The 27,703-nt window shown below is 36.2% G+C and overlaps 1 protein-coding gene and 1 long non-coding RNA gene across 2 annotated transcripts in view; one reads left to right on the forward strand and one right to left on the reverse strand.

The window, feature by feature from the left end:
- LOC139085242 (uncharacterized) overlaps positions 1-7,223 on the forward strand; it is a 29,890-nt gene extending 22,667 nt beyond the window's left edge. Inside the window, exon 5 of the long non-coding RNA XR_011543440.1 lies at positions 7,037-7,223. This is a non-coding gene — a long non-coding RNA (uncharacterized lncRNA). The remainder of the gene's footprint in view (positions 1-7,036) is intronic.
- The window catches only part of PIP4P2 (phosphatidylinositol-4,5-bisphosphate 4-phosphatase 2), a 53,787-nt gene that overhangs the window by 14,037 nt on the left and 12,047 nt on the right, over positions 1-27,703 (reverse strand). The window contains exons 2-5 of the mRNA XM_008540796.2: positions 18,901-19,049; positions 14,921-15,027; positions 13,727-13,850; positions 6,110-6,162 (exon numbers count right to left, since the gene is read on the reverse strand). Coding sequence (XP_008539018.1) covers positions 6,110-6,162; positions 13,727-13,850; positions 14,921-15,027; positions 18,901-19,049 — 433 coding nt within the window. The remainder of the gene's footprint in view (positions 1-6,109; positions 6,163-13,726; positions 13,851-14,920; positions 15,028-18,900; positions 19,050-27,703) is intronic.

A 27,703-nucleotide genomic window follows, 5' to 3' on the forward strand; every position in this document is an offset into this window, starting at 1 on the left:
CCAACTCAATTAGGAAATGCAACATAAGAATTATAGGTATTCAAGAAAGAGAAGAGAAGGAGAATGGAATAGAAAGCTTGTTCAAAGAAATAATAGCAGAGAACTTCCCAAACCTAAGGAAGGAAATCCATGTGGAAGAGGCTGCCAGATCTCCTAAATATGTCAATGTAAAAGGCACATAGTAGTGAAACTAGCAAAACTGAATAACAAAGAAAGAATACTAAGGGCAGCAAGGCAGAAGAAAATAACCTAGAAAGGAACCCCCATCAGGCTTTCAGTGGATTTCTCTGCAGAAACCTTACAGGCTAGGAGAGACTATAGTGATATATTCAAATCTTTGAAGGACATAAACTTTCAGCCAAGAATACTCTATCCAGTGAAAATATCCTTCAGATATGATAGAGAAAAAAACTTTCCCAATAAGCTCAGGGAGTTCATAGCCACAAGACCCCCACTACAAGAAATCCTCAAGACGGCCCTCACACCTGGAAAAAAAAAGGGAGAAAGGTGTTACAAAGAATGGAGTAAGGAGATAAATAGGTAGACAGAATCAGAGCAGGATAGCAAATACTCAAGTATAGCATTAGAGACAGGGAAGGAAAACACCAAAAACATGGATAATCTTGTCACTCTAACCACAAACTCATAACACAAGATGGAGTAAGATGTGAGAAAAACAACTTAGGAGGGGAAGAGGAAAGGGACTGAATTGGTTTAGTTTAAGGAAATTAGAGGCCATCAGAAAAGGGACTATCTTATCCAAGAGATTTTGAATACAAACCTCAGGGTAACCACTAAACAAAACCACAGAACAGAGACACAAATAGTAAATAAAGAGAAAACAAAGAAACGCAACATAAAAAACTACATAACTCAATTGGTAGACCAAAATACACAGGACAAGAAACAAAGGAAATGCAAGCAAACCAGAAAATGACTGAATAAAATGGCAGCATTAAGCTCTCATATATTGATAATCACCCTAAACATAAATGGATTGAATTCTCCAATAAAAAGACACAGAGTGGTAAGATGGATTAAAGAACAAGACCCAACAATATGCTGCCTCCAGGAAACACATCTCACCTCCAATGACAAACACAGGCTCAGAGTGAAGTGATGGAAGACAATACTCCAAAGTAATGGCAAACAAAAGAAAGCAGGTGTTACAACACTTATATCAGACAAAGTAGACTTCAAGATAAGACAGGTAAAGAGGGACAAAGGGGGCAGTATACAATGATCAAGTGGACATTCCATCAAGAAGAAATAACACATAAATAACTATGCACCAAACACAGGAGCACCAAAGTACCTAAAGCAACTATTAACAAACGTAAAAGAAGACATTAATAATAACACAATAATAGTAGGGGACCTCAACACTCCACTCAGATCAATGCATAGACCATCCAGACAGAAAACCAATAAGGAAACAGTGGAATTAAATGAAAAGCTAGAACAGTTGGACTTAATAGACATATATAGAACATTCCATCCCAAAACAGCAGAATACACATTCTTCTCAAGTGTACACAGAACATTCTCAAGAATAGACCATATGTTGGGAAACAAGGCAAGTCTCAATAAATTTAAGGAGATTGGAATAACAAGTATCTTTTCTGATCACAATGCTATAAAACTAGAAATTAATTACATGAAAAAAGCTGAGAAAGGGACAAAGATGTGGAGACTAAACAACATGCTATTGGATAAGCAATGGATCATTGAAGAAATTAAAGGAGAAATCAAAAAATAGCTGGAGACAAATGAAAAATGAAAAGATACCATACCAACTCATATGGGATGCAGCAAAAGCTATATTAGGAGGGAAATTCATTGCAATACAGTCTCATCTTAACAAACAAGAAAAAGCCCAAATAAGCAACCTCAAACTACACCTAATTAAATTAGAAAAAGAAGAACAAAGTCCAAAGTCAGCAGAAGGAGAAAAATAATAAAAATCAGAGCAGAAATAAATGCTATTGAAACAAAAAAGGCAGTAGAAAGGATCAATGAAACAAAGGGCTGGTTCTTTGGGAAGATAAATAAAACTGACAAACCCCTAGCCAGAATTAAAAGGAAAAAGAGAAAGCTCAGACAGATAAAATTATAAATGAAAGAGGAGAAATAACAACGGATACCATAAAAATACAATGGATTATAAGAGAATTCTATGAAAAACTATATGCCAACAAAATGGATAATCTAGAGGAAATAGATAAATTCTTAGACTCTTACAACCTCCCAAGCTGAATCAGAAGAACTAGAGAATCTAAACAGACCAATCACAAGTAAAGACACTGAAACAGTAATCAAAAGCATCTCAAAGAATAAAAGCCCAGGACCAGAGGGCTTCCCTGGGGAATTCTACCAAACATTCAGAGAGGATTTAATTAATATCTAGCCTTCTCAAGCTATTCTAAAAAATTAGGAAAGATGGAATGCTTCCTAACACATTCTACAAGGCCAACATCACTCTGATACCAAAGCCTGACAAGGACAACACAAAAAAGGAAAACTACAGGCCAATATTGCTGATGAAGATAGATACAAAAATCCTCAACAAAATATTGGCAACCCAAATACAGCAATATATCAAAAAGATCATACATCCTGATCAAGTGGGATTTAAACCAGGGACACAGGGATGGTTCAACATCCGCAAATCAATCAACGTGATACACCACATCAACAAAATGAGGAATAAAAACCACATAATCATCTCCATAGATGCAGAGAAAGGATTTGACAAGATCCAACAGCCATTTATGATAAAAAAAAACTCTTAACAAAATGGGGATAGAAGGAAATTATCTCAACATAATAAAGGAAACATATGACAAACCCACAGCCAACATCATACTCAATGGGGAAAAACTGAATGCCATTCCCCAGAGAACAGGAATAAGACAAGGATGCCCACTCTCACCACTCTTATTCAACATAGTAGGGGAGGTTTTGGCCAGAGCAATTAGGCAAGAGAAAGGAATAAGAGGAATCTAAACAGGGAGTGAAGAAGTGAAACTCTCACTGTTTGCAGATGACATGATCTTATATATAGAATATCCTAAAGAATCCATCGGAAAACTATTAGAAATAATTAACAGCTACAGTAAAGTTGCAGGGTACAAAATCAACTTACAAAAATCAGTTGCATTTCTGTAGTCTAATAAGGAACTTACAGAAAGAGAACTCAAGAATACAATTTCTGGGGCTGGCCTGGTGGTGCAGTGGTTAAGTTTGCACATTCCGCTTCTCGGCAGCCCGGTGTTCACCGGTTCAAATCCCAGGTGCAGACATGGCACCGCTTGGCACACCATGCTGTGGTAGGCATCCCACATATAAAAAGTAGAGGAAGATGGGCACGGACGTTAGCTCTGGGCCAGGCTTCCTCAGCAAAAAGAGGAGGACTGGCAGTAGATAGCTCAGGCTAATCTTCCTCAAAAACAAAAAAATTAAACCCCTCTCCCCAAAATGTAAATCCTCCATCCTTAAAAAAAAAAAAAAAAGAATATAATCTCATTTACAATTGCAACAAAAAGAATAACGTACCTAGGAATAAATTTAACTAAGGAGGTGAAGGACTTATACAATGAAAACTATAAGACATTATTGAAAGAAATAGATAATGACATAAAGAGATGGAAAGAGATTCCATGCACATGGATTGGAAGAATAAACATAGTTAAAACGTCCATACTACCCAAAGCAATCTACAGATTCAATGCAATCCCAATCAGAAACCCAATGACGTCTTCATGGAAATAGAGCAAAAAATTCTAAAGTTTATATGGGGCAACCAAAGACCCCAAACTGCTAAAGCAATACTGAGAAAAAAGAACAAAGCTGGAGGCATCCCAATCCCTGATTTCAAAATGTACTACAAAGCCATAGTGATCAAAACGGCATGATACTGGTACAAAAAGAGGCACACAGAAAATGGAATAGAACTGAAAGCCCAGAAGCAAAACCACACATATATGGACAGCTAATCTTTAACAAAGGTGCCAAGAACGTACAATGGAGAAAAGACAGTCTCTTCCTTCTGCATGGCAAAAGAAACTAGGATCAAAACCAAAAGACAAACCACCAGTTGGGAGAAAATTTTCACAAATCGTATATTTGATAAGGGGTTAATCTCCATAATACATAAGGAACTCACACAACTAAACAACAAAAATCCAAACAGCCCAATCGAAAAATGGGCAGAGGATATGAACAGACATTTTTCCCAAGAAGATATACAAGTGGCCAATAAACACATGAAACGATGTTCAACATTACTAATAATCAGGGAAATGCAAATAAAATCTACACTATGATACCACCTTACACTTGTTAAAATGGCTGTACTCACTAAGACTAAAAATAACCAATGTTAGAGAGGGAGTGGAGAGAAGGGAACCCTCATACACAGCTGGTGGGAATGTAAACTGGTGCAGCCACTATGGAAAACAGTATGGAGATTCCTCAAAAAACTAAAAATACAAGTATCATATGACCCAGCTATCCCACTACTGGGTATTTATCTAAACAACTTGAAATCAACAGTCCAAAGTAACATATGCACCCCTATGTTCATTGCAGCATTAGTAACAATAGCCAAGACATGGAAACATTCCAAGTGCCCATCAACTAATGATTGGAAAAAGAAGATGTGCTATATACATACAATGGAATACTACTCAGCCAGAAAAAAAGACAAAATCATCCCATTTGCAACATGGATGGACCTGGAGGGAATTATGCTAAGCGAAATAAGCCAGACTGAGAAGGACAAACACCAGAAGATTTCACTCATAGGTGGAATATAAACAAGCACATGGACAAAGAAAACAGTTCAGTAGTTACCAGGGGATGGGGGTGGGGGGTGAGCACAGGGGGTGAGGGGGAGCAGCTATGTGGTGACAGACAAGAAATAATGTACAAGTGAAATTTCACAATGACATAAACTAGTATGAACTCAAAGAAAAAAAAACCTTAGGCACTGAGTTTCTAACAAGCTTCTCTGGTAGATAACATTTCACATGTGTTGTAACAATTCACTGCTGGAGGAATTTAGCATGTCCTGTGTGACTCCACTGGGAGAGGACTCTTGGAATCTTGCTCCTGGTTTCCTCCAGACTTTGCACCATGTGCCTTTTTCTTTTGCTGATTTTGCTTTGTACACTTTCATGCTAATAAATCATAGCTGCGGGGCCAGCCCTGTGGTGAGTGGTTGGGTTCCTACTCTCCACTTCAGCGGCCCAGGGTTTCACTGGTTCGAATCCTCGGTGTGGACATGGCACCACTCATCGAGCCATGCTGAGGCGGCGTCCCACATGCCACAACCAGAAGGACCCACAACTAAAAATATACAACTATGTACTGGGGGGCTCTGGGGAGAAAGAGGAAAAGTAAAATCTTTAAAAATAAATAAATAAAAAATAAATAAATCATAGCTGCAATTACGAATATATACTAATTCCTATTAGTCCTTCTAGAAAATCACAGAATCTTGGAGTCACTTGGGGATCCCCAACACAGCAGCCACAAAATGTCTTTAATCAAAATATCTTCTATTTTTTCCCATTTTTATACTGCCTTTTGTTATTTTCCTTAGGTATAATAACATTTAGAAATAGAAATAGACTGAATAGAGATAGATGAATAATTACATAAACTTTGCCATCATCTAATAATCTCATTAGGCAGGAGATGACAAAAGCTAACAACTACCTAATTACAAACCCCAAACAATTTGGTTTTTCTCCTAGATTATGGCCCATTTTTACAATATAAATTTTAGATTATTTGCAATAGATTGTAACCTTTTAGGACATTTGAAAAGCCTCACCAGGTTCCTGATAATTTTGGTAATTTCTTTCTTAGAAATTGTTTTCCCTTTAGAAAGTGATAACCAAGCCTAATCATTTTAATTTCAAAATGGAATATATTAATCAGTTTAAAGATGTCTTTTTACTTAGTCTTGAAAAGCATAAATATAATAAGTATGCATTTATCCCATAGCATGTCTTAAAATAAAAATGTACTAAGTGAGAATTCTGGACTCTTTAAGTTGTTCTCAAGTACCTCCCAACAGCATTTCCAATGGTAGGGAACTTACATTTTTTTGCAGTGTGGGCATTTTGCCAGAGTGTTGAACCTCAGTTCCATCCACTGTAAAATAAATAGAGGGATTAAAAAGGAAAACAACTAAAAACTATCCAATCTGATAAGAGGTTTCTTTTAGTTCAAAGGTTATCAGGGATCACAGCAGAAATAATCACTTTCTCATGGTTAAACAAGCTTTTCCTTTCCAACACTTCTCCTCCTCCCTTAAAATAAAGTTTGGGATCCCCCTCTGAAACAGTTCTCATGATTTTTCCAAGTTCTGACGCAACCTAGTTTGCTTTACAATGAAAACTGAATGTAACTCTGTAATTAGGGTCACTTATTTCACCTTTATGTCTCAGTTCACTCCCAGGGAATAAAAACGTATTTCAAGTACCTTCAAAGTTGTTTTTCCTGTAAATATTGAGAAGCAACCTTCTAAATACATGAATATTTAGATTCATTACTAAAATTCAACTACTTATTCTATTTGTGTGGGAAACCCACAAAGCAAATAAACTAAACAAATTAGATACAGGTAGAACTCAAGTCAGGAAGGTGCCTTCTATTCTGTTCTTGCTTATTCTGTGGAACAACAACACACTCCTTCTATGGTGCAACTTTCTTTTTCAATATTCTTCCCTGTAAATATAGGTAATTGAATGGGCTACCTTCCTCACAGGATTGTTATTTAGGCACTTGAAATGGTTTACTGGTAGTAGGTTAAAGTCTTTGAAAGAATGAGCAATATGAATTTAAAGTAAATCTTTACCACAACAAAATATATTTAAAAATGCCTTTCTCACTTTCCATCTTGTTTGCTTTCATGTATACCTTCTTGTAAAGCATACATTTCCTTAATAGTTTTAGGAGAATTCTTTTAAGTACTTCAGCAGTTTTATCACCGAAACAACTTATATTAAAATTAATTTTTGTTTAGGATTCCAGGTCACGGGAATAGCTTTCGAATTCTAGAAATAGCAGGGCTTCAACAAGTTATACATATTCAAATGTTCTCCACGCAATAGAAGATAACTTTCAGAAAGTCTCGGATGCATGACTGTTTTTCAATTTTTTTTTAATGATTAACTTTAAAAAAAGAAGAAATAAATCTGGGTTTGTCTGGACTTCTCCATATTCATTTTTATTTCAAATCTCATGAGAGTTAGTTAACCTTGAAATGATTTCTCTCAGGGCCGGCCCCGTGGCCCAGCAGTTAAGTTTGCATGCTCAGCTTCGGTGGCGTAGGGTTTTGCCAGTTTGGATCCTGGGCACAGACATGGCATTGCTTATCAGGCCACGATGAGGCAGCATCCCACATAGCACAACCAGAGGCACTCACAACCAGAATATACAACTACATACTAGGGGGGCTTTGGGGAGAAGAAGAAGAAGTAGTAAAAAAAAAAAAAAAAAGAAGATTGCCGATAGATGTTAGCTCAGGGCCAATCTTTAAAAGAAAAAAAGAAATGATTTCTCTCAATCACAGCAGAAACAGAGTCCCAAGATAAATAAACTAGAAATGAAACCTTACACAGATGTTCACTCTTTTCAAAATGATCATTTTTCAACATCTGAGAATGCCAAGCCAAGGCTACATTTTTTTTTTTTTTGAGGTAGATTAGCCCTGAGCTAACATCTGGGCCAGTCCTCCTCCACTTTATATGTGGGTCGCTGCCACAGCATGGCTGACAATTGGTATAGGTCCCTGCCCAAGATCCAAACCCGTGAACCCAGGCTGCCAAAGGAGAGCACCGAACTCAACCACTATGCCCCGGGGCAGCCTCCAAGCTACATTTTTTTTCAAGCAGCAGCAAATCTTTCTTTCATTACTTATTTTGTAACAAGTTAGTTTATTTCAAAACTTATTCTTAATAGTGAAAAAACTAGAATTAATGTGCTATACATTTCTACAGAAATTGGGATAGAAGATTAAGAAGTCAAGAATACAGAAATCTTATTTTGAGTACCTTTTTATGTATTTGTGATTAGTTTTAGTATAGTTGGTGAACTTGTAATGTCATTAAAATTTTATTTATAAACAACAAATTTAAGTTTTCATGGTTAAAATAAGCAAAATGGTTGAGGAGGCAGTTATGAAATCCTTGAGTGAAGAGGAACTCAAAATCCAAGCCTGAAGGCTAACATAAGATTTCTAGAATTTTCAATGACCAACTTAAGGAGATTATTTAGTCCAGTATATTTTATAGAGTTCTTCTTTCAGCACAGATTATGCACAGTAAATCCAACTATAACTGACAAACAGCTAAGACTTTATTGTGTCATTGGTAAATTATATAGCTAGCTGCCTAACACATCTGGTTTTGTTATCTCCAAGTACTCACTTAAATGCAACAAACTAAGAACAGAAAAGCATCTATTATTAGAAATAATTTTGTCATAATCTATTCAAATGAATGCAAATACCTGAGCTTTTGAAAAGAAGTTGACTTGCTACTGTTCACTTATCTAAAATGCAGCCTGTGCACACTTAAAATTTTATTGCCAGACCTCGAAATCTCAATAGAAAAAAAATTTATTTTCTATCAGAAAGATTAAAAGCAACTTCTCTAAAACCCAATCACTTTTGGTAGAAGTGTTCCAATATTGACTTACTTCTAACCATTCTATGTAACAGATAAACTTAGTTTTCCCAAGGTATATTTTTAGAATCAATCTTAGAAGGTTCATAAGAAAGTTACACTGCTAAAAACTGGTCATTTGATAGTACCCTACTGGATTTTATTTTTTAATGGATGAAATAGGCAACTGGTGTCAGTATTCTGAAATATGTTCAAGTTACAATTATTGTCACTCTCTTCTATGGCACCAAACCATATGTCGCTGTGTCCAAGTAAAGAAAATTTGACCCTGCCTGAGGTACTACATTGGCTCACTTCAGGACAAAGTTTGAACCATAATCTATGATTCAGGCACATACTGCAGGCTGTGTTAGTTTTTCTTGGAGAATGCCAACGCCACAGTCAAGTATTGATTGACAAAGCATCTAGACCTGCCTTTCATCAGCACAGAGAACACCTGCTCACAGAAATGCAAAATTAAACTCTCTGCTGTTCAGTTATCTTAAGAAATTCATTTATATTCATACCAGGACTAGCTGAAGGGTATGTATTCCCTTTATTCTTACGGAAAACTATTTTCCAAGCAATGTCCCTCAAAATACTAGTCTGGCTAGATGATCCTCTCAAAATGATTTGGAGGTTAAAAAATGTTTGTACATACTACATTAAGACTCCCTTCTGGATATTAACAATGATGCATGCTAAAAGTGCTAAAGAATACATCTGTAATAAAATACTGTTTAATTGTTTTTTTATCCTAGCAATTCCCAATGACCATGGAACTCTTTACTCGCATAACACCTATAATTATCCCAGAAAATGAGTGTTCTATTGAATACCCTTTTGAAAACACAAATCTAGCTTTTCTAAACATTGTCCATGGTTCCAGCCATGCTATGAAATGAACAGTGTGAATAGAGTGAATTCCTAGTAAATTTAACTTTAGCATTATAACATTGATACAGTAAAAGATGTTATTATAAACAAAAGGATATTATTGAGGACACAGTCCATTATATTGTTCTTTTATCTTAATCCATGGAAATAACTCTCTCTCAGATTGCTGTCTTCCAATAAAACTTCTCCTGTGTGACCTTTTTGAAAAATGTCCTGAATATCTCATAATACATCACTCTTTCCTCTTTTCATCAACTCTAGAAGGCTCACAGATAAAATTCAGTCTAATTTTAACAACTGCAGAGGATTAAATATTATGCATACTTATAGTCTTATGCATGACTTCATCATATTTTTTCTGCCCTTTTTTTCATTCTCCCTGATTTTTTCATATTTTATTTTCAGTGCCATTGAACTTTGTAACTTGTGTCAATTGCTCTTGGGCCTTGTAAGTCAAGGCTGAAACAAAATAGAGAATAAATAAATGAATTATCCTAATAGTTAAAAGTTTGAAGGGCAAAGAACATACTACAAAGGATATAAGACTACTTGTGATTGGCATACTAATAAGGATAAGGAAAAATTCTCAAGGCAGAATTAAGAGCTCGGCAGTCTATTTATTCTTCATAACACTGAGCTACTAACCTATATTAAATCAATATAGAGTGATTTTTAAAAAGAAATTTAACTATCCTTATTAAGTATATCCCTATTTTATGTCATTAGTCACTGATTTAATCAATAAAATATAAATGCAAGGAAGTTTATCCTGTCCTACTAGATCAGAAAAACCCCAGCAATTCTAGTTAAGTGTGTGAATTGGATAAATAGCTGAATTTCCATTTTCTTTCTCAAACATGACTAAAATGATAGCAAATGAATTTAAAGGTGTATAATACTGTAAGAACAAAGAGAATTAGAGGAGAAATGGCCTCAAAGTTTTGGACAATGGAAAGCTAATGGAGACTTGGCAACTGACTTAGTGAAAGTGATGCTGAAACTTGACTGCCTACAGAGAGTATGCCAATGAAAAGCAGGTGGAGTTCACACGGAAGCAGCACAGGATAGCTCAAGTATTGGGGTTTTCAGGTGCTTTCAAAGGTGGGGGTTAAGGGTAGTGATAAAAATAAGAGTACTGGTTGTATACTCTTCCCTCCATACCACAAAACTAGAAATCCCTCCCTCCCCAACACATGCAAGAGAAGAGTGATTTATTCTGAAAAGAAATTGGACTAGTGAGTCTGTGAATCTAGAAACATCAGGCAAAGCAGAAGGCAAGAGTAAAACACCATTTTAAAAGCAAAAGAATAAGTTAAAGTCTACAGTCTGAACAGTGGGTGAGACCTTCACCCTTACTACCCTTCATAGCTCCTAGAATGCTGTCTCCCAGGTGTTTCCCTCATAAGACATCAAGGGATTGTGCCCCAGAGAAACTTGCCCTAAAAAAAGCCTTGTTGATACGAATAGTTGACAGTTCTTCAGAAGAAGAGGAGGGGGAGGAATATGAGGAAAAGGAAGAGAAAGAGGAAGTAGGAGGAGGAAGTGTCAAAGAAGGAAGAATGAAAGAAGGTAGGAAGAAAGGAAGGAAGGAAGGAGGGAAAGACGGAAGGAAGGAATGACGGAAGGAAGGAAGGAAGGAGAAAAAGTTTAGCTCCTGCTGCATGCATAGAGATTCCAATCAGTGACTTGCCATCAAATATAAACGAACTTTCCAGTAAAACCTCTATCACAAAAGAAAAACAAACAGAAAAAGTGGGGAGAAAACAGAGACAAGGTATAGAAGAACAATACCTCAGAAAAAATATGATGAATAGCTTCAGAAAGATGCCATCCAGAAGAGAATGCTCTTTAGAAAAAGGAAAAATTACTTGGAAAACTCTTGGAAATTAAAAATTAAGGTAGACCATCTGAAATTAAAATTTTGAATTGTTTAGAAGATATAGTTGGAGAAGTTTCTCAGTAAGTATAAGAAAAAGCCAAAACTGAAAATAAAATGTAAAAAAGAAAAAAGAGAGAGAGAGAGAGACAATTCAGCTGATTTAATATAAAAGGTTCTAGAGAGAGGGAACAAAGAAAATGGAGTGGCCTATAAGAGGAACCACTGAGTACCCAGACAATGAGCTCAAACATATCCTCCATAAGGCACACTTTAATGCAATTTTGGAACACTGGAGAAACGGAAGAGGAAAGAGGAAAATAAAGTCTACAGTCTGAACAGTGGGTGAGACCTTCACCCTTACTACGCTTCATAGCTCCTAGAATGCTGTCTCCCAGGTGTTTCCCTCATAAGACATCAAGGGATTATGCCCCAGAGAAACTTGCCCTAAAAAAAGCCTCATTGATACTAATAGTTGACAGTTCTTCAGAAGAAGAGGGGGAGGAATATGAGGAAAAGGAAGAGTCACATAGAAAGGATCTTGGGAGTCAGAATAGCACATGAACTTCTCATCAACAGCGGAGCAAAGCCTTTATATTTTTGAGAAAAAACAATTGGCAATCTATAATGCTACATCTGGACAAATTATAAAGTGGATGTGAGATTAGATTAAAAACTAAGAAGTAAAAGGGCTCAAATTTATTTTCTGGCATTTTTTTCTCAGAAAGCTAAGAGAGGAAGTGCTCCACCAAAATGAAGGAATAAACCAAGAACTGTGAGGATGGCATGGGATCCAATATGGGAAAGAGGTCCAAGGAATTCCTAGGATAATGGTAAAGGGAAGTCCCAGGATGACAGCTGTGTAGCAGGAAGCCTAAATGATAGATTCTCTGATGTGTTTGACTATACTGATAGGAATGTTATAGTTCTATAAGAGAATGGAAGAATTAATGATTTGTACATAGAAAATTAAACAAATTCAAAAGGGGGAAGGACAATTATTAACAAATCCAAGAAAAATTTAAAAGCCATACAGGAGAGAAACATAGCATATCACTTGGCTCAGCTCTAAACATAAATTACCTAATCATAAAGAATATAAACACTAAGTATTAATTGAATAAAATATTATAACTCTACTGGGAGTATGGAATCAAGCCAGGAAAGGAATATGAGTTGGGGCAGAGGTGGTATGAGTGCTAAATCCTCAATCTGCACTTTACAAGGCAATAAGTAATGTCTGAAACTGCTTAATCAAAAAGAAAAAGGATAAGCAAACAGTTTAAATACATGGAAGTAAATAGCAGAGCAACTGAAAGAGTTGAAAGTATTGGGGAGATGGTATTAGAGGGTAAGTTAGATAAAGAGATGACCACCATTTTCCCTCTAAGTTTTACAGTCCTATTTGACATCTGAAATTATGTACATGAATTACTTTACTAAAAATAAAAATTAGAAGGAATTAAAGATAAATCATCTACACTTTCTTAAACTCATTCATCCCTTAGTGACAGCAGGTGTTGTTAATACACCACTGCAGCCTCAGCTCTGCCCATACCTATACTCTGGAATGTTCTTTTAATACTTAGGTTCTAAAAAAATAATTTGTCTCCTATGAAAGCTAAATAACAAAAGAAAACCTATTCTTATCCTTCCTGAGAGGGTAAGTCATTATGAAATTAACTTTTTAAAATTAAACTTAGGGTTAAAGATAAAAGTAGTAAAACAAGAACTCCAATAACTTTAGCTTATATAAAATTACTTATACCTTCTTATTTTTTATCCAATGACTTATTCAATTAAAGATACCAGAGTTAATTCTTTTTACATTTAATTTTTAAAAATAAGAAATATTTGATAAATTATAAGAATTTTTTTAAATCCGAAAACCATGAAGCAGGGCCACTGAATGAGCTTGTACACTTTGTGCTTTGCAGAGGAAGTGAGGATAGGGCTAAGACTCAGCTGATCACCAAGCCAAGATACCCATGTTTCCTTTCCTGGAGGTAAGGGTACTGTTTCTCATTGGCCTACCCAGAGAGGTCCCTTGTTACAAATGAATCAATCAGAGGATGCACATTTTTATCTAATTCACCAAAGATGCAGTATTTCCTAGCTGTACATCTGATTAATTGTCTTTCTAAAATAGGCTGTATTTTAATCTTTGATCAATTTGCACTTGGACAAAACTTTAAGACTATAAGTAGTGGTCAAATTTATGTGATCATGACCTACATTTACAGATTGTCCCCACAACAAATATCTGGTTACTCACCAGGAATGTGTTTCCACAGTGCCCACATATTACTCTTGTACCTTCTGCCTGGATTGGCAATGCAGGTTGAACTGGTTGTTCTTCAGAAATAAGCATTACTGGGCCAAGGTTAATTATGCGTCTACTGTGGAAAGAGAAAGGAAAAACTTCATTATCCCACAATGGACTGAGGGCAAAACCTGCAATATATGACCAAAAACATGGAATATAGCATCTTAAATACATCATACCTGTTTTATAAATGAAGTGAATTAAGTGTCAGGCTTTGGTGCCAAAATCACAAAAAGTAGCAATAGTCAATATTTCAAAAGCAAAAAAATGAGAGTCTTTTTATACTTGGGACAGAAACTATAACTTATGGGACTGGTCCTAATCAATGGCCTTGGGAACCACTCAACTGCCATTTCCAAGTTCTTATAAGTTTAAATCTGAAAATAGATCTTATAATTCCCTATCTAGGAAGAAATTTGAGTGTGGTAGACCAAACAAATTAAAATATTCTATATCACCAAATATGCGTGTGGCACGAAGGTACCAAAGAGCTCAGTCACAACCAAATTTCTCTAAGTAGGCTGTATTCCTTGACGTCAAATCAGAGTTGGATAAAAAGGAAAATGGGAAGCTCCTTTCCTTTCTATTCTCCAGTCTGACACCAGACAGGGTTGCAAATGATTCATGTAATGGTCAAAACGCCAGAAATCACAGACAAAAACACAGTTAAGGACTTGATATACTCCTATCTGGGCACTTTGATAATGGTGTTTGGCATGGGCAAATAACTCCACACTTTATTGCATAGATTATGCTCAGCAGAGACTAGTGTAGCATACAGTGAGGTACATGATGATGACTAAAAACTTCCAGGTTAAGATGAATTATGTCAAAGGTAAACTAACTGGTTCTTTTAAAATAAGTTCAATGAGTCATTGATTCATTACAGTGTCTTAAGTACTTACATAACATTAAGAAAATTTGCATTGCTCATTCAATAATATTATATCTTACAAATACCAGTGATCATTAAGTTCAAACTAAGCATATCATTCCTTTAACAAAGAAAAAAATAATCTAGGTTCTGCAATTACTTTGAAGACAAAGACTCTGTTTAGAACAAAGCCTGGCACATAATGAGCCTTTAACAAGTACTTGTTGAATGAACAAATGGATGAACGAATGAATCTTTTTATCTCTTACCAGTTGGGTCTCGGACATCCTATTCGCCGAGATGTGTCCTTACAAATGAGGAGACAATTACAAGGGCATCTAACATATTTCTTCCCTGTTGGGGGGTTTTTGATTGGCTAGATAACGGAAGAAAATGCAAACACAGCAAATTAACCAAAGTACTGATTGCCAAAGCTTGTTTGTGTTTAAAAACAGAATGCCTCCTTAAAAACTTAGGCTCCCATAGTGCTACCAAAGCACAGATTAAGAAAAAGTGCATCGTAAATGGTTTTAAATAGCTCAAATGTTGGCAAACACTCTATAAAGTTGTGGGGGCTACAGAGATTTAAGGGCGTATTTCAAAATTAGTTTGCAATGGCCTTTTAATATAGGAGGAATATTTAGTGCACACTGAGTTGTTTTCCCTTTAAAGTTCACAAGGCAAGGTCGTCTACCTGTACTGCCAGGCGCAAACATTCACTGAGGGTTCCTTGCACCTGCCTGGGAAGAGCGAGCTCAATAAGAATAGTGGGGAAAGAGAATATGACAAATTTGTACTTTTAATCTTTACTCACTAGAATATAAGAAGTGATTGATTTTATGGCGTTTTAACTTTTAAAAAAACTTGTAATAATTCTTAGTGCTAGTATTTCTTGTTTTCTCTTTAACTTTACAGTAAATTTAAAAGCAAAAATAAATAACCCCAAAGAAAACACTCCTTTTAATACTAGGTTTGAAACTTAAGCTTGTTAAAATGAATAGCCTATGATGCACTGAGAGGAATAGAACGTTACCTCCATGGCATGCCTGCCAAAAATGCAGAACCTGAATCCAATCATGAGAGAACATCAAAGAAACCCAAACTAAGGGACATTCTACAAGTTATTTGGCCTGTACTCTTCAAAAAAGTCAAGGCAATAAAAGACAAAGAAAGACTAAATTTCAGATTAAGGGAGATTAAAGAGACATGATAACCAAATGCAGCATGTAATTCTGGATTGACTACTGGATCAGATTTTCTTTTTAATGGAAGAATTGCACAAGCATTAATAAAGTCAAAAGATTAGATAACAGTAGGTATCAATGTTAATTTTTTACGTTTGATAATTGTACTGTGATTATATGAGTGAATGTCCTTTTTTTTTATTTAGGAAATTCACATGAAAATGTTTAGGGGTAGAAGACCATCTGTAATTACCTTAAAAGTTTCTGAAAAAGTATTATTTATTTATTTAGAGAAAGCTAATGTGGCAAAAATGTTAATTTTGGGGAATGTGGTGAAAGGCCTATGGGAATTCTCTGTACTATGTACTATTATTTTTGTAACTTTTCTGTAAGTCTGCAACATATTTCAAAAAAAAAAGATTAGTAAATTAAACTTATTTGGATAAGTTTAAGTGAATAAGTTTGGTAGAAATATATAGTTAGCAATAAGTCACCTACAATTTATTAAACTATATTATTGATAAAATCTGAATATCTAAAATTCACAAACATCCAGAACATATTGCTACACTATACAAACCATAATTTGGGTTAATTTCTGTATATCCAAGTTTTACTATTAAGTAAATACGTGATTGGCAAATGACAAGATTTGCTTTTATATTCTAGTCCTACCTCACTTACAGATCTTAGTTCCCTCATTTGTAAAACAAGGCAATTGAACTAGAAGATTTCAAGTACTGGTCCTCAGTGCCAGCCCATGCCATGTCATGTCTGGTCTGCAGTGAAAGGGGGGAAAATGACATTGTCCGTATGCATATGTTTTAATATTCTTACTTGGTAAAATAAACTTGTGTGTGCCAGGCACTGTGCTGGGCACTTTCCCCCTATAATCCCAACAGCAACACTCTCGGGTAGGTATTATCATTATTACACCACTTTACATGAGGAAACCACAGTTTAGAGAAGTTAAGTCCCCAAGGATATGTAACTACTGAGTGCAGAGCTAGGATTTGAACCCAGTCTATCAGCCTCTCAATCTCAGACTCATCATGAGTTATGCAGCCAAGTAGCTCCACTCTTTCCCCAGGATTTCTCAAATTTTCCATTAACATGTTCTAGAAATCATTTCTCCTTTAACCTTAAATTCTATATTCTCTAAGTCTTGCTAAAATTTGTCCATATTTTCACACACACACATACACATCTTACTTCCCTTCTTTCTACTGAAATAAAAAAGGATTTTTATTAACCTTGTTTTTTTGTTTTATGTTTGGCTTTTTTAAATCTCCACAGGAATATCAAGTTCCTCTCAGAGGTGGCTGCCCGGGAGAATAGATAAACTGATACTCTGTTTTAGGTGACATGGAGAGAATGAGTCACAGTAAAACTGAGCAGGGACAGTGATAGTGAACATAAGAGAACTGTTCTGTTGGACCCTGGTCCATTATACTTGTTCTTTTCAACCTAGAATTTCTCCAGAGAAGCTCCTAGGTGCCTAACACTTCTTCATTCATAAATTTAAGATCAAATTAAATGGCAAACCTTAGTGAGTCATATGTTAAAGTACTCCTCAAAGACTTTTTTTAACTTTTTCCCTCCCTTATAATATTACTGATTCCACACAAGGCAATCTGATTAGATACTATTCATTTTCTCTAGAATATTCACAATTATTTGCATTTCTTTATTTGACAAGGATAGTAATGATATAAAAATTTCAGCACAATTTTATGTCCAGAATAGTTTCTTTGTAGCCAAATCCTATTGATTCCGTATGAACTCATCACTTCTAAGTAGCCAGATTGAGGCTGTTGGCTAAATCCGAAGTGACTGAGATTCTTGCACAAACAATCTAGTCTGTTCTGTTTACTTCCAAGTATGAAATATAAAGCTTTAAAACTCCTTTTTTTCTACTCAGTAAAGAACAAAAGTTTGTATGGATGGAGGAATAGGAGAAAAAAATCAACACTAATATCAAATCCCACAAAACCTTTAAGGCATGGTATTTTTTGTTAATTGCTCTTATTTGATTGCCAACTCTAAAACGAGCAGCAAGGATGTTAAAGCTAATTAAATTTACTTGTAAGTGTTCAACTCAAAACGAAAATAGCTGGTTTTATAAGCATCACTTATTTACACAATAAAATTCTTCAAATGATGTCCCTTATAGAAAAAAATATTTATAATGAAAAATATTGCTTCATGACTGAAGGTTTTATTTTATGAGTTTTATATAAAACATATAAAGGCCAGTATCCACGTTTCATGGGTCTTAGAGACACAATAATCACTGGTTGACTTTTTTTGACTTTTCTAAAAAGGAAAAAGATACAAATACCAAAAATTAATATTTCAGATCTTTAGAAAGATTGAAATTTAAAAAATAAAGTATAACCATGAAAGTAGAAATATATTTAACCCAACTAGTATACACTTTACCAGGTTACTACCTGAAACTATAAAAATTTTACTTAAAATTTAGCTGTTCTTCCAAAAGTTGAGTAAAAAAAATGTGCCTTCAAACTTTTTGAATATTTCACTAAATTAATTTCAAGTAAATGGAATAAATTACCAAACTATTTGTAAACACTTTGGCACAGATGTCAACAATAAATGCATAATCACAAAAGCCCAGGAAAACCATACTGACATCCTCCAGAAGTAAAACAAGTTCATTTTCCACATAAGTACAAAGTCCACATTTGTAGTGAACGTTAGTATATTTTCGTTTTAGTGAAAATCAGAATGGATTTAGTTGCAATGTAGATTGATACTGAAGAAAATTATAAATAACGGTCCATGGTCCGTTTCAGTTTTGAAATAAAGAGCCAAATGGCATTGTAATTAAATTGACCATGAAATTTTTGTAACGGAGTTGGCTTTAAACACCAGAAGCATCCTCATATGAAAAAAGAGAAATAAAAGAAAGAAAGGATGAAAAACTATGGCCATGTCTCTATCTAGCCCACACCTACTTTTAAGTAACATTACTGGTGCATTTCCTTTAGGGAGAAGATGTCAGATAACGATTTACGCTTTCATTAATGGAAATCTCCACTTACTGTAGCTTCATTACAAACTGTGCACTTAACCACATGCTGGTGAAGCTTGCCATCCAAATTGATGAGAGACTGGCACACTCGGCAGTTTATTACTGGAATACCACTGGCATCTGGACTGGCAATGGCTGTATATGGAGGTGGGAGTTCCGCTGAAAAGATATTAGTATGAATCAGAGTCTCAGGGATATTATGGCTGGTATTTGAGCATATAAGCAATAGAATTAAAGTAGAAACTATAAAAATTTCCCCCCATTCTTTTATGTTTTTAGAACTGGCCAACTTATCCTAGTTTCAGAGCATAAACACACATGGGGCGATCTTGTGAAGTAGAATAATTATTAACCAATCAAATCCAACTCCTGTTTGCCTAGTCTACCTTAATGACCCACTTTCCTTTTACTAACCTATAGTCAAAACATCCACTCCATTCCTATGTATAAATTCATAGAGCTTGTAATAGGAACTGATGATTTACGCCTAAAGTAAAAATCTTACACTAATGATCTCACTACAGAGAAACAGAAATAGTTCATGACAGCACAGTTTTTAAATCGCTTATACATACACATACATTGTGTAGCTGTCATCTCTGTTTATATTAGAACCAGTATAATAACTGCAGGCTATGACAAGAATAAAATATGGTTTTGGTGGCAGTCAAGGAGAGACAAAAATGAAACTAAACCTATTAATGTAGAAGAAAGCTAATTAGAATAGAACCATGCTAATTTCAGACACAAAACAAAAATATATTTAATAGCTTTTAGTCTCAAGTTTTTACTTAATATTAAACATGTAAGAAATGCACTAAAGTATTTATGAGTAAAACCTATGATGTCCAGGATTTAGTTTAAAACCACGAAGAAAAAAAAAGAATGGGCAAATAGATGAAACAAGAATATAAAAATGTTGATAACTGATGAATATAATGACATAGGTCATTTTGTTCTTACTACTTTTGTGTATGTTTGAAAATTCCCAGAATACAAAGATACACAGACACACACACACATACACACACACTGTTTGAGAGTCCCAAGGTTGACTGAGTGAGTAAAGGGTAGAAGCCCAGTTTCAGAATCCTGTTCACCTAGAAGTATACTTGTTATGAAAGTTTGAGGAAAAGAATCTAGATAAACTACTCCAGAATCTAGATATCCTACTCCAGGTTTCCAAAGCAGACTGCCTAACCCTGTTCTGTAGCTATCTCAGCTATAAGCATAGGAGGTGCTTCCAAGGTAAGGTATTGTCTTAGGACATCTAGAAAGGACTACACCTTATTAACACATGAATGAAGTCCCACTGATATCAAAGAGAACAGATATTTCAGGGGCTTCTGTGATGCTATAAAATTCAATCACAATAGCTAATCATGAAAAGATCTATCTTTGAGATAGAAATTTTCTATTCACTGGATTAGGTTCCGAACTCTGTGACATTTTAAAACAAGTTAGAGCATAGCACATTATATACATAGTATGTCTAAAATCCACATATTACCACCTGGCAGCATTGGGGCTATCACGTAGATTTTTTTCATGCTTGCAAAGGATTAGCAACAAGTGTTATTCATTCCAGTGATTCATAATAAGCTGAATTTCTGCAGCAGCCAAGGCTCTGAAAGAGGCACTTTGAAATGACAATATGCGCACATTTCTGGAGGGCTTACACCAGAATATTGCCAAACATTAAACCTGAAAAGAAGCTATAATGTCTTAAATTATAAAAATAGCTTTAAAAGCTTGAAAGAACTTGAGGTTGATCCAGAGTGACCTGTAATGTATTTATTAATCAAGAAGACAAAAACAGGTGAAAGGAACAACGAACCAACAATATATTTGAGCCCTTTCAATTTGCAGATTACTGTACCAGATCTCTATAAAGAACGTATTGTCCTGAGAGAAAGAATACATACCTCACTAGAAATTCAAGACACACTGCCCACTGTGTAATAATAAATAATTGTTTTTAGTAATTATTAGCAATAGCATTATTAATAAAAGTTAGTTTCCTCTCTTGCCTTTCTCTTGAGTTATAAAGTAACATGAAGTAGTTTTCCCATAATTACGGGTCTCCATCTTACATAGTATGATAGAAAAGAAATTTAAAGACAAGACAATTTCACAAAGAAAACAAGTGCATTGGAGGTGAAGGGAGGAGGCCACATGTTGCAACTATGTAAAAGGAGAGTAAAATCCAGGCAAAAGCTTTAGCTCAAAAGAGAAATTTCAATGGATGATCTTAAGAAGCATTTGAAGTGCATCAGAGCCAACAAAACCCTGTGAACTTTTCCTAAGATTTGCACTACATAATTTTTAATCTATCAAAAAAAAAAAAAAAAAGAAAAGCCTTCAATGACAAAAATATGCCCGAATCTACTCTTTTGGAGGCTTGGGAAGTATAAGGAGGAGGAAAGAATGACAAGGGAGGATTATAAGTATAAGGTGGGGGAGACCATAAGCTCCATGAGGTCAGGATCATGTCTAACTTGTTCAGGACTGATTCACCAGCTCTTATCATAGTGTCTGGTCTATGATAGATGCTCACTAAATATTTATTGAATGCAAGGATGAATGAATGAATGAGTGAATTACTGAAATCTATCAGACATATCTACATCTCTTGGGAAAATAGCACTAAGTATATTACTGCCACTCTCCACGCAGAGGAGCTAGGGTCCTGGAAGGGGGAGTGAAGCTTGACTGAAAAAGCAGCTCTCTTCTGTATAAAAGAATACCCTCTCCAGATAACGCCCCAAGAGAGGCGAGGCAGCCAGGGGACACGGGCCCACCAGATAGATGGAATCAATCCAAGAGATCGATAGAATGACAGATGTTGCAGCCTAATTCCTCCACTAAACAGTACTGTCAGGCCTAGTGTTTGAATTTTCTGTCCATAACTTCAGCCCTAAGCTGATTTAGAGATAATTCTTGTACTGTTACCTCAAGAAGACCTTCGCCTATAAGTCTATCTCCTCTTATAAGCAAGTTTTAATTCCCGATATTTATTCCACAGTTGGTAACTGTACAATAATTAGCAACTTAGATTGTTCATTTTGTCTCTTTTCACATTAAAACAGTCAACAGATTACCACTATCACCACTATGTTAAATTTCTGCCCTGCATAAAAAGTCCACTGTAATCTTGGAATGAGGGATCATTAGATATTAAGAATCACAAAAATTCATTTTGGAAGAGCCTTACTTGTTATTTAAACAGTAGTTGTTTTCTCTATGGGGTCTGCCTAAATGAAAAATCTTTTTTCCTCTATGTGAGCAGTATTTGTTAGATCAATAGTCCTCAATCCTGAAAAACTCCCTCAAAGTTCCCCGAACTGTACAATATTAGAAATGTAAGCAATCTTAGGAATTATACCGCTAATTTCTTCATCTTACAGAAGAGAAAACTGAAGCCCAGAGATTCTAACTTTGGAATAGACTTTTATATAGCACTTCAGCAAAGCCAAGAGCTGACTCCTCTCCCAGAGGTCTCTTCACAGTAACAGCTGCCTCTCTTAATGAATAATGATTTAATATAGGAAAAAGATGTAAGACTAACAAGGATTCTGTACAAACACTTACAAAAGAATCACATCTGAGTTAAAGGGGATTAGGAGGAGGAGAAGGAAGAGTCAGGGAAAACAAAAAATAAAGCAGAGTATGAAAAAGGAGTCAAATCATGACAATAGAAACTTCACAGAAAAACTGAGACTCCTTAAAGAGACAAGATGAAAGAATCTGGATCACAAGGCATATATATAATGGTCCTCCTGAAACACTCAAAAGGAACCATTATTACTCTGTAATCCCCAATTATGTTTTCCCATCACAAATATTGATCTAATTTACCTATTTTATGCCAAACAGCCCCACTCCTGCTAATTTATCCTGGTGTATTAATCCATACTTCATTTTTTACTAGATATATCCTTCAGCATTTTATTTTTTATTTTATTTACTTATTTATTTTTTGGTGAGGAAGACTCGCCCTGAGCTAGCATCTGTTGCCAATCTTCCTCTATTTTTGTATGTGGGACCCTGCCACAGCATGGCTTGATGAGGCCTGCGTAGGTCCACACCCGGGATCCGAACCCACAAACCCTAGGCCTCTGAAGCAGAGCATGTGAACTTAATCACTATGCCACCAGGTGGGCCCCTCCTCCAGCATTTTAAAGGTTGAAATTGTTTTGCCGGATGGTGCTGACCTTTATTATCTCAATTATTCCTTGATAAGTCTCTTCAATGGCAATATTTTCCAGTTTAATTCACTTATTTCACTAATACACTCTATATTCAGCCCTTCAGGCCCTTGACAAAGATGTTATATCAAAATTGAAAAATGAAAGCAGATTAGAATGAGAGATATTTTCGAATACTATGATTATAGGATGAGCAAGAAAAGTAAAAAGGACTAGACAGTGAGGAAAGCCCTGGCTTTCTCTTCTCAGGATCCTTGTGGAGAGTGTGGGTTGGGGACAGAGTGAGTGTAGCTGCTATGGGATATCTACTCTAGTGTAAGCCCTGTCCCGTTCAGTTCAACACAGAGAAAGGAAAGACCACCTTCTGTTTCTCCCCTCTGAAACCAAAGAAATAAAACCATTCCAGGATACTCCTGGGTTCTTCTAGAACTGTGACACCTTCAGAGAGATACATCTGGCTGAAGTCAGATTGGAAGGTAAATGTGCTAGTTATTAGGTAACTGACTCAGCTCTAAATCCACCCTTCTCTGCTTTGTCACGCGTTAGCTGGAACTCTTCGAACTTTTTGGCTTTGCCAGCTGGCTGCAGGTTATGTTCTGTTAATAGGAGGTGATAAACGGAGCCTGCAAGTTTGGAGGAGGAAGAAGTACAAAGTCTTCTCCAGAGCTTAGAGACATTAGTCCTAAAAGTGTCACTTATTTTTAATTGTCACAGAGCTTATATTGCTGGAAATCAAACAAAATTTAATTGTATAGATTGAAAAATCATAATGTCAGGTAAATTCAGTCTTACCAGTCTCTCATGTGAAAGTTAAGACATTGTTTGCAAAGGAGTGGAATTCTGAAACTTGGAATGGGGCCATCTGGTTGTACCCAAACAGAGCAGAGAATCTTAAACCCTCGAGTCACTCTGAGCCTCCCTTGTGAGTGGAAAGCAGCTTTCCTTCATGCATCTAAGGAGGACGAGGCTTCCCTTACAGGAAAACTCTGTAATAACCTTAACTGAGGCAGTTGTCTTACAAGAGGATGGCCATTTTCCTTATCCTCAAACCCCTTGTCGCCTCAAGACCCATACTGAGGATCAGATCTCAACATGCTCCAGGAGGACAAGTGCAAAGCGTGACTTAGAAAGAAGCAGTTTATACATCGAGAGAATTGCAAGGTTTGATAAAATACATTGTCAGAAATCTGGAGGGTATGCATGGGAGTATATCCTAAGGGTTTTAAACCAAAGAGGATAGAATATAACACTGAGTTGAGTCAAATTTAATGATATGGGTACACTTGCCAGATGTTCTGGATGTGATCTTTGTTTTAAAGCTGGAAGTAGCTCAATCAGTTTACTCGTCAGTTGATAAGACTTAGCCTTGTATTTAATGAGGTTGAAATATCAGAAGATCCCTAGCATGGTGCAGAAGAAGCAATCAAAGGCTTAGTGACGTTGAAGTGAACTTACCCTATGAAATCTGCATATCCATACCCCACTACATCCCCTGAGAGGACCCAGAAGATTCTCCTTTCACTAAGTCATCGATGTATCTATATATCAGTTAGGGGAACACATGCATCCTGCTGTGGTGGCTTTCCTACATAGGCCAGGCATTACAGTGCAGGGTCACTCCATTGAGATGTGCTGCCTGATTTCAGTGGGGATTATGGGATCCCAGAGTAAGAGAGGCCAAATAGCAGCACTTAAAAGCCAAAGACAAGATGGGTACACTTATTGTAATGGGAAATAGTGGATAGCAGACAATCACGACTCACGAAGACCTTCGGCAGTGGCTAATTGAAATACACCAAGGGTTGAAATGAATGGGTAACCTACAAAAATGTTACTTGGTTATATATAACAGAAAAACTAGGTCTTGTAAGCAGCAGCCTGACTTGAGTAGCCACAATGGAGTCACAATTTTTCAACCAGTTTCCAACAAAAACAAGTTTACAGATGCTGAGCATCTTTATTGAAGAGTTGGTTCATTCCCCTGAGGAACAATCCAGTAGCACTGTCATAAGTATATATTGTAAATTTACAAGCCTTCTCCAGAGAGACCTGAGACTATTTACTAGGGTGATTATTCACTGGGGAAAAAGGAAATACCCAGATCTTTCAGGGATTACTAGAAACTGGCTCCTAAATGGTGCTAATTCCTGAAGACTCAAAATTCTACTGTGGTCCACCAGTGAAAGAGAGGGCTTATGGCCATCAGCTTATAGACAGAGTCTTACCACAGGTCCAACTCATAGTGGTCCTAGTAGATCTGGGGACCCACTCTGAAGTTATTTTCTCAATTCCTGAATATATAATTGGAACAGACATTCTTCTCAGCCAGCAAAATATCCAGATTGGTTTTCTGCCCCTAGATCAAGGTAGGAAGGGTCATGCAGAGGCCCCTGACTAAGGCAGAGTGTGTCTCAGAGTGAGGGGTAGGGAAGGAAAGAGGAGGGTGGCGGCAAAGAATCACTCTAGCAAAATTTAGCATTCTTCGAGTGCCACAACCTTTCTATATATTAACCATTAACTTCTTCCTCCAAAAAGCAGCTCTAGAAAAACAGCCTTACCTTATCAAGTGCGGTTGTAATATCAGCTTGGGACCAATATCAATCTACATTCTAGTGCCTCCAGTATTACTTGTAGGATCTTATGTGGGTCCACGGTAGACCCCAAGGCAACAATAAACCAGGTGTTCTTATACAGCCGGTGATGATGAGTACTGAACTCTACTATAAGCTATTAATCTGCTATTTTTCCCTCACTTAGTGGTCTCAGGCATTTGTGTTGTATCAAAACACTGCCATATAACTGGAGATGCTGGCAAGAAATGTTCAGTGACCTGCCAATGACCATTTCCTGGATGCAAAAGCTTCTGCTCTAACTTCTCTATTTCTCATAAGGCGATATTTCAACCTCATTCTAATAATGCATTTCATCTGTGGCACTAATGCTTTCTTCATGTATTGACGGTTAATAAGTTATGCATTCTTTTCTTACTTTATCAACTACTGTGTTTTTTTCTATTTCAAAAAACGCAATTTATTCTGATGATCTATGTGAAATCATATTGCTTATATGCATAGCTCCATTCTTTTTTTTTAGGAAGATTAGTCCTGAACTAACATCTTCCACCAATCCTCCTCTTTGTGCTGAGGAAGACTGGCCGTGAGCTAACATCCATGCCCATCTTCCTCTACTTTATCTGTGGGACACCTGCCACAGCATGGCTTGACAAGCAGTGCGTAGGTCCGCACTTGGGATCTGAACCAGCGAAACCTGGGCCATCAAAGTGGAACGTGTGAACTCAACACTACGCCACCAGGCCAGCCCCTCCATTCTTAATTTGTTATTTACAGTATTGCCTCCAAGAAAGCATGTGTTTCAAGAAAAACAGAGAGACATTCATGTTTAGAACAGGAAAAAAAAAATTATTTCCAGGGCAAAAAACACACTTCCCTAGAATTTAAGAAACTCCTCCTATAGCCTAAGGAGGTAAAGAATTTCTATTCCATCACTCTTCCTAGACTGTTCATTTTCACTAAGTATCACAGACTGTGCATTTTCTAAGAGAAAGCAAGGCACTCCTTTGCATATAACTAGGTATACACGCTAAATGATAACTTACAGGTTGCAAGTATTCATGAATCACAGTTATAAAATGTACTTAAATATAATTGAACCCAAAATCTGTTATAAGGCATTTTAGATAAGAAAGGATATGAGGGGCAAAACTGACCTCAGTATATGAGGAAGGGAAAAAGTTTAACTGGATTACTAATGCTTTACTGCTTACATATATGAAACAGTACAGCACAATGTTAAGGTCTGATAGAATTCAATGGTAAGATAGATGAATGATTATATTATACTCAGTATTTTGCAATCTTGAAATATTTCACTCATTTGTAAAGAAAAATGACCTAGGGATTAATAGATTCTAGATGAAAAGTCAACAGTTTAGTAATTTTGGAATTTGGGACATATTCACTATAAAGAGAAGCTAAATCAGACACATATATGGAGTGAAATGAACGTCTTAGAACCAATATTTATTTTTTAAAGTATACAATAAAGTGTGGAAAGATATTTAGTGAATAAATCCCTTAAATTCTAGTGCTTAGATATTTTTACTCCATGGGTTAACTGAGTTTCATTTCAAAATATAACAAATGCTAAAGAAATCCAGAAATTAATCCATGAAGAGGAGAGTTCCTCATTGTAGCTAGCAGGGGGTATGGCCATGGAGCTCCTTCCTTTGCCATGTGGACATTTCTAATGAGGAAAGTGATCTGGCTACATGCTCTGCTAGATCACGTCCGTCTTTTGTTTTCATGTTCCTCCAGCTCCCTGTGAAACCTTCACCCCCTAAGTGACTTCAAAATCACCATCATGCCATCCCTACTTGTTTTCTCAGCCTATCATTTATTCATACAACTGATATTTGTTGAGTGCCTAGATGTCTAAGATCATGTCCAAGGGACTACGTTAGGAGTCAGAGATGAAAGATACAGGAATTCTATCTCCCTTCCTCTCCTTCCTTGTCTCCCTCGATAGGGTCATGTACAAATAAGTATCAAGAAACAAGGTGGAAATGTTGAGAGAGATTGCTTTGGG

This window comes from Equus przewalskii, chromosome 8, assembly GCF_037783145.1.
Source record: "Equus przewalskii isolate Varuska chromosome 8, EquPr2, whole genome shotgun sequence".
Taxonomy (NCBI): Eukaryota; Metazoa; Chordata; class Mammalia; order Perissodactyla; family Equidae; genus Equus; species Equus przewalskii.